The sequence below is a fragment of the Danio aesculapii genome, chromosome 5, assembly GCF_903798145.1.
Source record: "Danio aesculapii chromosome 5, fDanAes4.1, whole genome shotgun sequence".
Classification (NCBI taxonomy): Eukaryota; Metazoa; Chordata; class Actinopteri; order Cypriniformes; family Danionidae; genus Danio; species Danio aesculapii.
This window is the reverse complement of record NC_079439.1, coordinates 23,049,917-23,067,467: the sequence shown is the minus strand read 5'-3', so window position 1 is coordinate 23,067,467 and position 17,551 is coordinate 23,049,917. Positions and strand designations below refer to the sequence as shown.

Below are 17,551 nucleotides of genomic sequence, written 5' to 3'. Positions count from 1 at the left end.
TAAAAGTTTATTTGTTATGGTTATCTGTAATCAAAATCTGAACATCTGCTTCCTCTCTGCATTTCTGTCAGTTTGGGGAATATCTTGCAGAATATTCTTAACCTTAACTGTGCCGACAAGTTATCTTGGTACCACCACATGGGAATTTCTATGAAGAATTTTAATGCATTAGGACTGGCATTGTGGAATATATGTAATAAAATATTCTACTTTACACTTGTATGACCCACACAAAACGTCAGCGCTGTAACAAGTACACACACTACATGTTGTTTTGTTGTTATTATAGCTGTGTTTTGGGAACGCTGTAACGAGCTGCAGGATATTGAGAAGATTATGGCTCAGATAGAGCGCGGAGAAGCTCGCATCCAGAGACGCATCAGCATCAAGAAAGCGCTGGACGTCAAGGTCAACCTTTTTAAAACTCACCGTGAAATTCAATTATGTTGTTGACAAGTTTTTCTTTAATGGCTTCTGAATGATGATTGTGTGGTAGGTTTAGCCGTTCTTGCTTTTGATGATTTGCAACCTCAATATTAGGCAATAAAGTGGCCGTCTTATCACGCAAAGCAGGAAACTTGCAGAGGAAATTTAATTTTTGATGCAGTAATAATTAGTCCAAATATTTCTTGTTTGATGACGTGCGTTTTGTGTACTTGTAGATAGCGCGCTACAAGGCCCCATTCCATCAGCTCCGCATCCAGTATGGCACAAATAAAGGAAAAAACTACACAGAGGTGTGTGCATGTGTGAGATTTGGTGTATATGTGAAATTTGTTTACTGAAAGATTAAAAAATGTAAACTTTTCTTTGTGTTTTTGTTTTCTGAAGGAGGAGGACCGGTTTCTGATTTGCATGTTGCATAAGATGGGCTTTGATAAAGAATATGTGTATGAAGAACTTCGACAGTGTGTACGAAATGCACCTCAGTTCAGATTTGACTGGTTCATCAAGTCCAGGACTGCCATGGTAAGATCTTGGTTGTTTTGGAGCCTTGTGCAACCTGCATATATCTGAAAATTTGTTTTGCTAAACAATCTTCTTAGGAAGAGATGATTCTTTACTATTAATAATCATAAATAACTACAATCCTTCATTCAATGATCATAAAAGACTGTAAAATGTATGGAAATTATTTTGTTTTATCTTTGTAAGTCTCTCAATTAATCAGTCAAAACGTTGGAAAATTTAGTTGAAGCAGGTCGAAGCGAAGTTTTACAAACAAATTTCAAGAGGAGCATGTGAATTGATTGATCGCGGCTGGCCTCTCATTCATAATCAGCAATAATCCAATCAGATTAATTCAAGTTTACAATAAATAGACCGATTTCGCCCTACTACCTTATCTTCCTTTTGAAAGAATTCCCCCCTTCCACCCCATCTCCTCCTTTCTTAACCTGTGGGAGCTCTCGAGACCTACCTGATCTCAGAACCCCTCATATACTTATTGACCAGGCGGGTGTAAGCCAAACCTGCTAATAGCGTCAAATAATATCTAAGTGTGAACTCTTGAAATTGCATTTTTGAGAAATTGCTAAGTCAAATTTTATAATTTCATTCAGCAAAAATGTAAAACAGGCTACTGGTAATAAAAAAAACCCCAAACATTATAAACATGTATTTTTATTTCCTACACAGCACAATAAGTGAAATTGAAGCTAGCGGGGTGTGAAAAATCTCTGTTCAAATGCACTTGTTTTGCTTATGTTTGGTTGTTTGACATTCATTTATTAAACAAATCAATGGGCTATTTGCACAGCTAAGGGTTTTCAGCCAATGATAAACTTCCGGTGAAAGCTTAATGTGACTTTTTTCAATTTCATAATGTTTTTTGACAGCATCGATGTAGTAATGTAACGACAATACATTCAGTTAAATAGACTTAAGCATTCATTTAGTTGTTCAAGCGTAAAACGAGATGAAAGACTGTGTAGTCACAAGCACCATCAGGATCAGCAGTTGAGCACAGAAACTCTATTAAAAATACTGGGGAGAAATAAACTGTTATTTTTTACAGACATGGCAGGGAGCAATTTAATTTAATGCAGTGCTTCTTGTTCGGTTGATTTTTAAAGAAATCAGACCTTAAACATGGCAATTTTATAATGGAAAGACAGTTCACCGGAAGCGATGAGGCTGGCTGATTTTATCAAGTTCGAGTTCATATATGCCATTGTAGTATAAATCAAAATTCTTTATTCACTATATTTGTTTTGTTTTTTCCAAGATCAGATGCATGGATCACAGAAATGGCAAATCTATATTGTGATTATTCAAGGCTTAAACCATAAACAAGGTAGAATTCTTTAAAAGGAAAACATGTAAAGTACTGTTATTGTGTGAATAAATTCAGACTACAATCAAGCTACCCATAAAAAAGTTACTTTAATTGGATTATTTTAAGATGTTATCTAATAACAAATACCAAATGTTTAAAAATTGATTATGTAACCCAGATTCCATGTAATCAGTATATATAATATTCAGTTTTTAATTAAATCCGATATTACTTGTATAGCGCTATTCACAATAATGAGCATTCCAAACAGCTTCACAAAAGATGCAAATCATTACATTACAGTCAAATCAGAAGAGTTCAAGAGTTGTGTAAATGGTTGGCAGTATAAAAACATGGTTAACCTGCATCTATACAATATATAGTGTCCTTTCAAAAGACATATTAAGATATTACTCATATTTACATGTAGTAAAAATAATACATGTTCAAAAAGTGACTGAAGCAGGTCGAAGCAAAGTTTTACAAACAAATTTCAAGAGGAGCATGTGAATTGATTGATCGCATTTTTCAATTAAATCCGTAATTACTTGTATAGCTCTATTCACAATAATGATCATTCCAAACAGCTTCACAAAAGATGCACATCATTACATTACAGTCAAATCAGAAGAGTTCAAGAGTTGTGTAAATGGTTGGCAGTGTATAAACATAGTTAACCTGCATCTATACAATATATAGTGCCCTTCCAAAAGACATATTAAGATAATACTCATATTTACATGTAGTAATAATAATACATGTTCAGCGACGTGCATTTGTGTATTAAGTGTTTGTAAAAAGAAAATATTAAGTATGTAAAAGAAAAGAAAATAGTTAAGAACAAAGTAGCCTGATAAATAATCCATTATTTATTTTAGCATTTTAAAAGTCAACCCACATTAGATATAAATGTGAAGTCTCATATGTAAATATTGAATTCACTTTGCTCTACTAGAAGTGAACTGAATCTGACAGCTTTGCATGGTAAGGTCCTAAAAATAAAAAAACATGTTAATAAATTCTTAAAATTGCACAAAGGCTTCTTAAGATGAGTTCGTATTGTTTAAAAACACTAAAAGCCTCTGCTATATCATTTAGACAGCTAGGCAAATCTGTATGCATGTCTCACACACATACAAAACACCCCTGTCTTTTTAATCACGCCACATCAAGGATTGTTTTTTGAGGTCATATCGGCGTGCGTTTTTGTGGATGCTGATGTCTGTGTGATGCCTGAAAGGAATTGTAAAAGTATATGAGATGTGATGTATAACTCTTGTGCTGAGATGATGAAAGATTTTGCTTCCGTGTGTTTTTGTCTGGTTTGCTAGGAGCTGCAGCGCCGTTGTAACACACTCATTTCTCTCATTGAGAAAGAGAACATGGAGATAGAGGAGAAAGAGCGAGCGGAGAAAAAGAGAAGAACACCCAAAGGACAATCAGTAATACGTCCTGTCTTCTTTCTTTTCGCTCCATCTGTTGTTGTGCTCCGTGCTTCTGGTCCCCTGAGACTCTCCTCTAGTTCAGAATCACGCTTGAACAACTGAACAAGTACAACATGCAAATGATCAAAATTCCCCTCAGATTTACTGTCCGCAGTATAGTATAATATATCTCACTGAAGATTTTAAACCTGTCTATCTATCTATACATTTGTCTACCAATCAGAGCATGTTCTTGGTGAGATCTTGCCTGGAGCAAGGAGCCCTTTTTTCTGCCTTTGTTTTTTTCCCTTTAGTACTGTTCCATTACAAGCTAACTGCCAGACTTCTGCCACTATCAGTTTTTCTTGTTATGATTAATTGCTGAACATTTTATCATGAAATACAGTATTATCATGATATTAAGCTGCAAAAAAGATTCCTTTAACATATATTTAATAACCAAAAAATACTTAATTTATTGGATATTCATGTTCAGAGTAAATAAACGTTTTAATTTCATTGTAAGAGAATGATACAGAATAATATCTGACACTTTACAATACAGTCTCATTGGTAAACTCTAGTTAATGCATAAAAATCAACAGTTCAAAATAGTCCTATTATAGTTATATGTTAAATTAATATATATAATTATTTAATTAGTTATTAACTCAATTTAATAAATGGATTAGCAAGTTTTTTTATGTGTTATTATGCATTAACTTATTAATTAACATCACCTAAGATTATTTAAAGCTTTTGCATTTAGAATTACATTGACTTTAGTTAATTGAACTGATGTTAACAAATGGAACCTTGCTGTACGGAGTTAACAGACAATTAGTCAAGAGAATTTTCAATATTGTAGGCCCAAATAATGTGAAAATTTTCATGCTTGAAAATAAATTGCCTGTTTTCAAGCACCTGGAGCATTTATGCATCCATCCATCTATCTGTAGGGTAAAGTCTTAAGTTTCAAAAACAAAATTTTAGGCCTTATAATAAACTAAATGTGTGCACAACAGACTGTCCAGTTCAGTTTGCTCACCATATATGGTCTATAAAAACATAAATACTGGCAATAGACCCTTTTCACATTTCTAAATTTCTCAGTAGCAGAAGTTGTCATTGTTGGGAAAACTTAAGAGTGCTGTAAATAGGAGAATACAACAAAATTCTTTTTACAATATTATTTGCTCAAATAATAAAAATAAAACTCCATGATAATGTTATCAAGACTTTCAGAAAAAGGAAAAAAATGTGTGAGACTAATGACAGCAACCAGAGGAGAGAATATCGTCAAATTTACTGTCCTGTCCCATAAACGTTGCATTAGAAATGCCTCGCACAAGTGGTAATTCGTTTTTTGTAATTTCAAGCAAATATGAAATACTATATATATAATTGCATATAAAAGTTCATACGGTTTTTATATATTTTATATAGTAATATATATATATATATATATATATATATATATATATATATATATATATATATATATATATATATATATATATATATATATATATATATATATATATATATGTGTGTGTATATACACATATATATACACACACACACACACATACATACATATATATATATATATATATATATATATATATATATATATATATATATATATATATATATATGTATATATATATGTATATATACATACATACATACATACATACATACATACATACATACATACATACATACATACATACATACATACATACATACATACATACATACATACATACATATATATATATATATATATATATATATATATATATATATATATATATATATATATATACACATACACAGTTAAAGTCAGAATTATTAGCCCCCTTTGATTTTTTTTTTTCTTTTTGAATTATTTTCCAAATCATGTTTAACAGAGCAAGGACATTTTCACAGTATGTCTGATAATATTTTTTTCTTATGGAGAAAGTTTTATTTGTTTTATTTATTCTAGAATAAAAGCAGTTATTAATTTTTTAAACCCAATTTTAAAGACAAAATTATTTTAAGCTACATTTTTTTCGATAGTCTACAGAACAAACCATCGTTATATAATAACTTGCCTAATTACCCCAACCTGCCTAGTTAACCTAATTAACCTAGTTAAGCCTTTAAATGTCACTTTAGGCTGTATAGAAGTGTCTTGAAAAATATCTATTAAAATATTATTTACTGTCATCATGAAAAAAAAGTAAATCAGTTACTAGAAATGAGTTATTAAAACTATTATGTTTAGAAATGTGTTGAAAAAAATCTTCTCTCCCTTAAACAGAAATTAGGGAAAAAAATAAACAGGGGGGCTAATAATTCAGGGGGGCTAATAATTCTGACCTCAACTGTGTATTATATATATATATATATATATATATATATATAATTTCCACAATAGATATAAATAATATCCACAATAGATATAAATAATAAAAATGGTCAATTACTACTGGTGGCTCTAACTATCGCCAAGAAAACTATCCTCCTGAACTGGAAATCAAGAAATACCATTCACATTTCACCCTGGAAAAACTTATTAACTGAATACATCTCCATTTGAAGATCCTCTTTGTCTGAAGCCGTTCCCCAACAATATCTTAATCAGTACATAAACATGAGGAGAGGGGGGCGAGGGGGTCAGGAAGAGGTAGAAACTGTGTCTAAAATTAAATGCAAGTAGGAAGGTTCTATTCGTTCTCTTTATCTGTCTCTCTCAAATTTTGTTTTATTGTTATTATTAGTTTCATTTCCCCCCCCTCTTTACCTCAGTTCCTTGTGACATTAATGTACAGCTTGTACTAGAGATAGAGGTGTGTGTGAAGTGGAGCCTGATTTCACCAGTTCTACCCCTGGCCCTTTAAAAAATTAAAGTCCCTTAAATTTTTTTTTTTTTTAATTTTTCTTTCTTTTGTTCTTACTTTTATCCTTTTTTTCTATGTATGACTATTATGATTATTATCATTTATTATTTCTTCTCTTCCTGGTTTCCCACCCTCACCTCCTGATTATCATTATTATCATCAATATTATTACTTCTACTTTTGTTAATCATTATTATTATCACTGTTCTGACTTGTCCTCCTGTTATCTCCTCATTATCATCATTATTAGTATTTTTACCATTGTCATTATTCAGGTTGTTGTAGTTGAAGTTGTAGTAGTAATACTAGTTGTTGTTGTTGTTGTTGTTGTTGTTGTGGTTTTAGTAGTAGTTGCAGTAAAAAAAAGACCTACAAGACAATCATTTAGTGAATTTAAGACTTTAATTCTTATAATCCAATTTCTTAATTATTTTGTAAGAAAAGTTAAGTTGAAATAAATGTGTATGTATACAACTGAGTTTTTTATGCATTATTTAAAATATGTGGCTAAGTAATAACTAATAAGAATTTTTTGATGGAGAAAGTAAAAAAATCTGCTAAACCAATTGGGCCTTTAGAAAAAACTCTTGTATAAGTCAGATATTTCATTCATAAAGTCTTACATTTGACTTTGTGAAACTTGTGGTATCTATCTATCTATCTATCTATCTATCTATCTATCTATCTATCTATCTATCTATCTATCTATCTATCTATCTATCTATCTATCTATCTATCTGTCTGTCTGTCTGTCTGTCTGTCTGTCTGTCTGTCTGTCTGTCTGTCTGTCTGTCTGTCTGTCTGTCTGTCTGTCTGTCTGTCTGTCTGTCTGTCTGTCTGTCTGTCTGTCTGTCTGTCTTTTTGCTCGTGTATAAAACATGCTGTTTGTTTTATCTTCTCAGGCTCAAAAGCGTAAAGCAGAAGTGTCATCTGAGAAAAAGGAGAAGAAAGCTCGTACCTGACTCCTGTGCCCGCAGCTCTTTGCTCCTCATTACGAAGCACTACAATAATCAGACGCCTATCTACAGCATTTTGCAGTTACGTTTTATCTGTTATATCTGTCACTCAACAGCAGTTTCTTAAAATAAGTGTCAGTTTTAGCAACACTTAAAGCTTTTTTGGGACGTATTAAACACTTGTCTTCTGTTGAATCTTGTCCCACAGGCTGCACACATGTTGGCAGCTACACAACGTTTTTGCTAAAGCTTGTTTTTATTCATGTTTTTGTTTTTCTAAATGGTCTTTGTTTAAATCAACATTACCATTTATTTAGCATGCTAAAAATGGCCTTTAAAGCCAGTTCCAATCTTGTGTGTTTTATAAATGAAAATAGTTTTTGCCTGAAACTGTTATGTTTAATGCCTCTGTGATCAGCACCTTAATCCATGTGATCTGTAGCTTTGCACATCCAGTCTTCTTAAGCTCTTTTATACATTCATGTGCCATTTTAATGTTGCATTTAAGTTATTTTACACATTCTGGTTTGAACCTCTCCTGATCTTTGTATGTACAAGTTCAGTATTATTATAAAAAAATAAACTGGTTGGTTTGTTTAAATTGTAATTCTTTCATTTATATTGTTGGGAACAACATGCCTTTGGTCTTTTTGGTTGTACAAACTTTGCAAATTTGTATACTAAACCAGACATGGCACAATAGAACAAGTAAATAAAAACAAAACTATTTTATATTGAACAAAGTGACCACCTGAAAAGTACCTCAGACACCTTTAAAACCAAGCTGCAAAATCAGCAGGCTAAAATTACAATTTTAAAATACTGATAATTCACCCAAAAATAAAAATTCTGTCATTTAGCCACCTTTTACTTGCTTCAAACCGTTGCGTTTCTTCTGTTAAATAAAAAAGAAGATATTTTGAAGAATGCTGAAAACGTAAACATTGACTTTTGTATTATACATTTTTTCAATTATGGAAGTCAGTAGTTACAGGTTTTCAGATTACTTTAAACTGTCTTATTTTTGTGTTCAGCAGAATAAAGAAACTCATAAAGGTTTGGTGACACTTGAGTAAATAGTGAGGAGGGTACATTTTCATTTTTTGGGAAAACTATACCTTTAAACTAGAATATGCTGAAAAGCATGATTGGTGATGTTCATAAAGCCATGCAAGTGTTATTGTTAAAAAAAGACTTATAAAAATAAGTCTTATATATAATAATAAGTCTTATAAGTCTAATTTAAACCAAAATAGACGCTTTAGCTTTAATTGATGTATAGTAGAACATTGACAGCCCTAAAATAAAACGATAATTACTATTATTAATTATTAATAATAATGTGTATTGTTCAGATCATTTTAACAGTAAAAATGAAAAATTTTACCTCTTTCCAGCACGGAACCAACAATAAAAAATGCATGATTATATGGTGTCATGGCTTTGCAATAAAAAAAGTTGTTCTAATGGAAATCAATGGGCAAAAACAGCCACTAACATAATGAAAGGGTACCAAATTTGCCTTGAGTGTGTTGTGTTTTTGAAAAATTCCAAAGCATTTTTCCAAAATATGTTAAAATAAGATTTGTCCCCTAAAATTATTCCAATTGCTGAAACAAAGTTGTGGCCAAATTAAGACTCAAAATCACCCCAGAGTGGATGAAAACATCCCCAACAACAGCACAAAAGAGTTAAATAAAAATAAATAATAAAAATCAAGCTATTATAAATGTTCGGCAACACGGTGGTGCAGTGGTTAGCACTGTCACCTCACAGCAAGAAGGTCGCTGGTTCGAGTTGTTGTCGCTGGGTCAGTTGGCACTTCTGTGTGAAGTTTGCAGGTTCTCCCCGTGTTGGCGTGGGTTGCCTCCGGGTGCTCTGATTTCCCCCAGAGTCCAAAGACCTGCGCTATAGGTGAATTGAATAAATTAAATTAGTAGTTTATGAGTGTGAATGACATCATATAGGTGTTTCCCAGTACTGGGTTGCAGCTGGAAGTGCATCTGCTGTGTAAAATAACATATGCTGAATAAAAAATAACATTCCGCTGTGGCGACCCCTGATAAATAAAGGGACTAAGCCAAAAGAAAATGAATGAATAAATGTGGTAATTATCACAGCTCACCTTTACTCCGGAACAATTTGGTCTTGTTCCTGGGGGTGCAAGAGGGTGGCGATGGCGGCTGCAGTACCGCGTTTCTGACCACGTGGGCGCGCTGTTGTACTTTGCCCGTTCCCGCCGGCGCGCGACACCTCATTCTCCCAGTCCGGCTGTTTAGTGTGTAAAACGCGCCCTCACACTTTCTGTCACACACTCCGACAACGTGAGTACAGAAACCGGTTGTCTTAAAGGCACGAAGAAACACATGAGCGAGCAGAGATGAGTCTGTTGGCCGGTATCTGACTCGGGTTTCACTCTGAGCACATCATTGGTTCTGGTGACATCCGTTACTTTGCCGCGCTGATGACATCTTATTTAAGCGCGCAGGCAGATGACAAGACGAGAAACCTTTACTATCAGGTGAGAGCTCTGCTTCAACAACACTAAACAAAAGTCTCTCTATTTCTCCCTGACGACTTCTCTATTACTGCCTCTCCACTGCCTTTACCTACATGAAAATAGAGGTGCTTCGAATTGAATTTGCAGCTGGTGCGTGTTTGTGTCTCAATCACACCTATAGGGTTTATGCAAGGCACACACGCTCACTCACACACAGTCATTAGTACCCAAATGACCTGCTGTGACAGAACTGCAGTCACACTCTTGCATTCTGCTTCCTGCTCACTGGCCCAGAAATCCAATCTCCCCCATCATCCATCTCCGCGTACGCGCGCGCGTGTGTACGCGTGTGTCTTGAATGCAGGTGTTAATGTGTTTTGTGCCTTATCTCACTCAACCAAACACACTACATAAAACATATGCGCCTCAGAAAGAGCAGCGAAGAAGGGCTACACTGCAATATTCACTCTTCTGTTTCACTGGGGACAGAAGCAGGTACAATTGTGAGTATAAGTGTAATGGTTTCATCTATAAGGGAGAATTTGAGGCTGGCAAAATTAAACACGCTCCAATGTTTTTTGTGAGTGTTTACTACAAAAATGTTTCCTTTTAATGAAGTCTTGCAGCTCTGCTATTCAGAGCTTTCTCTTATACCAACCGCTGTTAATTTGGCTTTGGGCTACAGTGTATTAGACATCACAACTTTGAAGATGAATATGATCAGTTTGAGTTCAAATGTTCTTAGTTAAAAAAAAAAAAAAAGATTTCATAACAAGGTAAACAAAGTTTGACATCCCCAATGCCACTGTTGCCAGTCACCTCAACATGAGTGTTAATTTGCAGAAGCACGAATGAGATTCACAAGGAATCATCACTCAAAACCTACATCGAGTCACATTTTAAATGTTCCTATTTCTGAGGATTCCAAGACACTATAATATAACAAGACACTCCAATATAATGCTACTGACATTTTATAGATGATATGTATCATTTATATGAGACTTTTTTTTAGATGAGAATGTAGTTGTTTAGATTTCGAATATGCATTTTTTTTAATAAGGATGTTGCGCCTATATGAAAATGTTTAGATTGTTTTGGAGATGTGGCTCGAGAGCACCTTTTTGATGGACACTTATTCTGGAGTCTGATGTTAGCCTGTATAAATTAAATTGAAAATATAATTAATTTGTTGTATATCTACTGGCAATAATCTGTCCACTTGTTATAGTTTAGTCTGTTTTTTGTATATTTGTTATATATACTAAGTTTAATTAGCATTACCTTAGTGTGACCATAATAACCATGTGAAAAGCATCTTTATTTTTGGATCTGAAAACAGCGTTTTTGGCTATGTATTTATGTGTGATATTTTTATGTTTTTAATCTTTTTCTCTTGGAGTTAATTGTCTCCACTCTCTTTCTGACATTTCCTAATTATGTTTTTGTTAAATAGAAGTGGTTTGTTGGGGGTGAGATAGGGATGCTCAGATCAGGATTTTTGCAGCCGATACCGAGTACCAATTCCTAGTCATGGTGATCAGCTGATGCCAAGGACCAATTCTGACGTATGATACTTAAGTGGAGACGTTGCTATTTATACCTAATAGAATAAATGAAAGATATTGCTTATAACAATTTAGTGTGGACATTTAATGATCAGAAGCAACTTCTAGAAAATAATAGATAAAACAGAAGTAACAAAGCAATTTGGAAACATGTCTTATATCTCAGTGAAGTTTGGAGTGCATATTTGCTGCATAAGAAGTTAAAATGCACACCTAAAAATCCATTACTTCTCTAATAAAAGGAAAAAGGTCCATAAACTATTTTTATTTAAAAGTTTATTACAATAAGTCTATTATGATAAGCTATATTATTAAATATTTGATTAAAATGTATAAAAGTCATTACAAAAAAATGTAAATGATAAAATATTAAGTTAAAGATATTTCCCTAATTTCTCCTGCCAGGATTTAATGAACTTGCAATATTGTTGAAAACACAGAACTTTCAGTTCTTATATGTAAAAAGATTTCAGTTCTTAATATGTCATCTGCTTGTAAACACGTAAACAAACTCTTGTGATTGGTTCAAGAGATCGGCCAGATTAGCGAGTAGTTCAGATTGAGTCATGAAATGTGATTTTTGGCCAATACGATCTCTGGCTGATCAATCGGAGTATCTCTAGGCTGAGCAATATTTTTGTATAAAGCGCTGGAGAAAATTAAGAGACCACTTCAAAGTTATTATTGGTTCTCCGAACTAGCTATTAATAGGTATGTGTTTTGAATAAAATTTCAATAGTGTTAACATCTCAATACTGATAACATGACTCAAATAAGAATGTAATGTATTTATATAGCACATTTTATCGTGTATGGTCATACACCCAAAGCGCTTCACACTTGTGAGTTGAGTCTCTCCACACCACCACCAGTGTGCAGCATCCACTTGGATGATGCGACGGCAGCCACAGGACAACGGTGCTAGTGTACTTAGCACACACCAGCTATAGGTGGAGTGGAGAGACCTTGTTAGAGCCAATTCACAGGATGGGGATGATTGGTAGGCCATGATGGTTAAGAGCCGAGAGGGAATTAAGCCAGGACACCGGGGTTACACTCTTATACTTTACGAGAAGTGCCATGGGATTTTTAATGACAACAGAGAGTCAGGACCTTGGTTTAACGTCTCATTCGAAAGATGGCGCCCACTGGTAGTATAGTGTCCCCTTCACTTTTACTGGTGCATTAGGACCTGATTAGGACTCATACAGTCCACAGGTTGAGCGCCCTCTGCTGGCCTCACTAACACCACTTCCAACAGCAACCTAGTTTTCCCATGTGGTCTCCCATCCAGGTACTGATCAGGCTCAGCCCTGATAGTTCAGAATGACCACTACCACACATTCTGTCGCTGCTGGAAGACAAAGGGATTCGTAAAATGTATTTTAGGTATACTGTAACAGCTGTTTGCAACACTGGGGGCACAAAGGGACGGGATGCGAACGGACAGAAAAATGGCCCTAAATAAACTGCCAATTGTAAATGAAGATGAATTAACGAAAACTATCATACTTATCTAAATATACACACATTTTCCCAAATCAGCATTTTAAAATATGTTTAAGGGTTACGTGAGACTGAATATTGCCGTGTTAAATTTGGTGTGAGAAAATACATATGAATGGTTGAGATGCAAAAACCTCTAAATGCAATTGGAAGTTTTCTCCTAAAATGAGCATTTTTATAAGCATGTTAATGTTCAAGTATTTCACTTTAAAGGCAATGAAAAGAACTTATTCGTGCCTAAAGGTAAAATTTCTAAGCCTACACACAAGAGTTGGAAAAAAATGATAAGTTTAGAAGAAAATATCAAACAGCATTTAGAGGTTTTTGCATCTAAACTCTCTATATATACGCAATAGTAGTTTAATATTGACAGTAATTGACTAGAAAATATGTGTTCAAGGAGAAAATAAACTCATAAACTAACTCACTCATTTAACTCTTAAAGGTTTAAACCACATGAGGGAGAATATATGGTAAGATAATTAAAAAAAGAATAATTACTGTCCCTTAATTACTGTCCCTTTTACATCATATATATAATTGCCATTTTTGGGGGGCTTGAAATTATTCATTTAAAAGTTAGGTGTTTACCCAGAAAACTGATATAAACAAACATACATGCATGATTTAGTAAATAAATTAGATTGCATATATCCTTTCCAGTTTTTATCCATAAATATTGTTTTCCGCCCTTAATTATAATTATGTCTTGACTCTAAATACCATTGCACAGACTCATTCATGCTTACAGCCAATAGGGAGAGCTGCTCATATTTATGCATCTCACCCTGTCTTTCCCCAAATAATCATTATACAGCATTAGCTGGTTGCCTGTAAAAAAAATAGATTCAACCATTGATGTTGCATTAATAGTGTTTATTAAAATAAGTTTTAACTCCGCGATGCACTTAATGTGAAAGGACCTTGAAACACTAGTGTTAACAGCTTGTGCTAATTGGCTTGGAGTAATTTGTTTATCCAGCTGTACAAATGAGACACGGGTGTGCCACGGGGACACCACATTTCTCTGAGTACAGCGAAAGGACCGAACGCACATTTTAGAGTTTGTTGCCATGGCTGCCGCTTACCTCCTGTCACTGGCAGCGTTCACACTGGTTTGAATGACTGTTGTTATAAATCATTTTCCTTGATTCACTTTCTGTGAAACATCATATGCTGTGAATCAGTTCTGTCTAGCGTTTCTTTAGGATTGTTGTTCGACATTCTTTGCAGGCTTGTCTCTTCCTGCATGGATGATCAATAAATCAGCAGCCTCACTGACTGAACACAAGAAAGAAATAGACAATCCTCTCAAGACGAGCTATACTATAGCAATGTATGGGAAACCAGTTAAATTCAGGTAAGATTTGCTTATGCTCCATCATATTTATGCATAAGAAAAATATAGTCAGCTTATAGGTAAAAAATGGAATGTCCCATTTTAGTTTTTGCATTAAAAATGTAATTTTTATAACAAATATTAAATACAAATCATGTGTTTACTTTCATGTTTTTAGAAAATTTCTGTGAAAATAAATAGTAAATTATGGTTGAAGAAGTGTTTCAGCATAACATATATACACTGTAAAACCCAACAGTCAACTTTATCAAATGAAATGAGTGTAGTTAACTCAAAATTTACTGAAAGTAAATTCTACTTATTTGAAAAGAGTTTTGAACTCGGTGTTGAGGGTAATGAGTTAATTTAATACCTCATTACTTCAACTTAAATAGAGTAAGTTTACAGTAATCGTATAGATTAGTTTTTTAACTCATGGTTTGTAGCAATCGGTTTCCTCAAACGGTTTGAGTTGCCTAAACTTATCGAGTTTTGCAGTACTCAGTTGGTTTGAGTTCTCTTAATTTATTAGGTTTTACTGTGCTCAGATTGCTTCGTTTACTCAAAAGGATTAAGTTCACAGTACTCATTAGGATTAGTTTTTGAAGTTAAATGGTTTGTTGCAATCGGTTTCCTCAAATGGTTTGAGTTACATTAACTTTTTGGGCTTTACAGTGTATTTATGTAATAATAAAGCAACATGCTTGTCCTGAACTGGATTAATACAATATATAAAAGAAAATGTCATCATAATAAATGCAATTACATTTTAAACAATTAACATCGAATTGTTAACAAATGGGTAAAAGCGAGTGGTTTGTAGCATAGCCTAGTGACAGTTAATTAGTATTTTTAGGCTGCTCTGTGATCCTTAAATAGAATTTTTTAAATGAGTCATCAAATGATTCTTGTTCTAAATATGCCTGACATGTCTTTTTGGAATATAAACAATTGTTTGACTGAATGGCATTTTAGTGCGTGTCTCTTGTAAATCATGGTAAAATGTGTGATATTCATTTTTTTGTGGTCTGAAATGGGCTCAGAAATAGCTCAAATAGTTTTCACTAGCCTCAGATGCTGAAATGTTATAATTCACTTCAGATAAGCTTGCCTAAACAACATGTAAAATGCATTGAATTTGACTGATTGATTTGCAGATCAGTCAAATGGTCTCTTGAAGTTAAATTGGGCAGTTTTTGGCCAAAAAAAAAAAAAGCTTTATGCCGCAAGCCAAATGTCTGGCTAGTAGGTACATGTGTATTTACACTGGAATGATATTGAATCAATACAAAAATTTTGAAAAATACATGCCTCCAATACTTAGTTATGTATACTGAATCACAACCCCAGGGGTTTTCAGATATTTTATCACAGATTCACAGATATTTTTGATTTTTGATCCTTTTGATCTGTTCCTTTTCCATGTGTACCAACATTAAATATACAGTATGTTGTAAAGTATAATCAAAAAAAGAAATTGTATATTAAATAATGTATAGTATAAGTGTGTGTATGTATCCATGTGTTAGCCACACACAGCTGAAGGCTAAATTAATGTGAATTTTATTTTTCAAATATTTCTCAAGTGATGTTTAAGCCTTTAAGTTGCACTTTAAGCTGAATGCTTGCAAAATAACTTGTAAAATATCATGCACTGTACATTAAAATCTTCCTATTTAACAGCACTTGGAAAATATTTTTTAAAAGAATAAAATTGTCACAGGAGGGCTAATAATCACAACTTCGTACATTACTGTACTGTTAGATTCATGAAGAAAAAACATAAAACTAGGGCTGTCGATAGAGTAAAAAAAACTAATGATTAATCTCATGATTTCTGTCTAGTATTTAACACTAATTCATCTTGTTTCTTTACACTTTTAGGGACATCTGAAAACACACAACCTCATGAAATGGAAATAAAATAAATAAACAATAGAAGCAAGAACTATGTTTAATAATAGAATTAATTTAATTAAATACAATTTATCCTTTTCACAAGACTGTTATAACGTGTTTAAGGGTCATCAATATCTTAAATCCTTGAAAGTTTTTGATATTTAGATTTAAAAAATATATATGTAAATTTATATATATTTATGTATATGTATTAATTAATCTTTACATCAAAGTACAAAAAAACTAATTACCACTTTTGCGAGGTGTTTCTAATGCAGTGTCTATGGGGGGACCAGCCTGTTCTCATGAGGAAACGTAACTATTTTACGTTTTGCCAATTTAGTGGCTAATTCGTACGAATTTGTACAAGTTCATTCGTACAAAAATATGCGATTTTAAAAAGGAGGCGTGGCACCAAACCCTGCCCCTAAACCCAACCGTCATTGGGGGATTAGCAAATTGTACTAAATTGTAGGATTGTACGAGATTGTATGAAAATTACGAATTGCAGTGAGACTGTGTTGCAGTGACAGTAAATTTGACATTATTCTTTTTGCTTACTGCCGTTATTAGTCTTACACAATTCTTTTTTGCATTTTCTGAATGTCTTGATAACACTATTGTTGAGTTTTTATTTTATTATTTGAGCAAATAAGATTGTAAAAAATGTTAGTTGTACTTTCCTATTCATCCAATTATGATGATGTCTGCTGCTCAGAAACGTGTAAATGTGAAAAAAGTCCATTGCTCATATATATTAAATGCTTGATTGGTTGGATGTATCAAAACAACACCTTGATTATTCAAATAATTAGATAGTAGAGTCATATTTATCAACTCATACGTACATAAGTGATACATAATCATTCCACACTTTTCCATGATGGTTATTGTCTTTATTGTATTCTGCGTCTTAGATACAGTGACGAATGCATTTAGACTATCAGATTTCCACACAGCAGGGATAAACTGCATTTTATCTCTGCGTTTGGAAGCTCATTTAGTCTTATTAAAGTTCAGAGCTTGTTCTCTGTAGCTCTTTGTAGGAAAAAACGAGCTGCGGCTGTCAGACGCTGAGTCCCTGAGCGCATGCTGAGCGCCTGTGCTGGCGCTTCTGCAGTTAAGTAGGCCTACGCGATCGGCAGAGGCAAAAAGGGCATTTTCAAGAATGACATTTCGCCAGATTAATA

At 33.5% G+C, this 17,551-nt stretch overlaps 1 protein-coding gene across 1 annotated transcript in view; it reads left to right on the top strand.

Moving 5' to 3' along the window:
• Positions 1 to 8,150, top strand: part of smarca1 (SWI/SNF related, matrix associated, actin dependent regulator of chromatin, subfamily a, member 1) — a 38,565-nt gene extending 30,415 nt beyond the window's left edge. Inside the window, exons 21-25 of the mRNA XM_056457599.1 lie at positions 290 to 408; positions 663 to 737; positions 832 to 969; positions 3,610 to 3,720; positions 7,496 to 8,150. Of these exons, the coding sequence (XP_056313574.1) occupies positions 290 to 408; positions 663 to 737; positions 832 to 969; positions 3,610 to 3,720; positions 7,496 to 7,555 (503 nt within the window). The 3' untranslated portion in view covers positions 7,556 to 8,150. The remainder of the gene's footprint in view (positions 1 to 289; positions 409 to 662; positions 738 to 831; positions 970 to 3,609; positions 3,721 to 7,495) is intronic.
• The last annotated feature ends 9,401 nt before the right edge of the window (positions 8,151 to 17,551 follow it).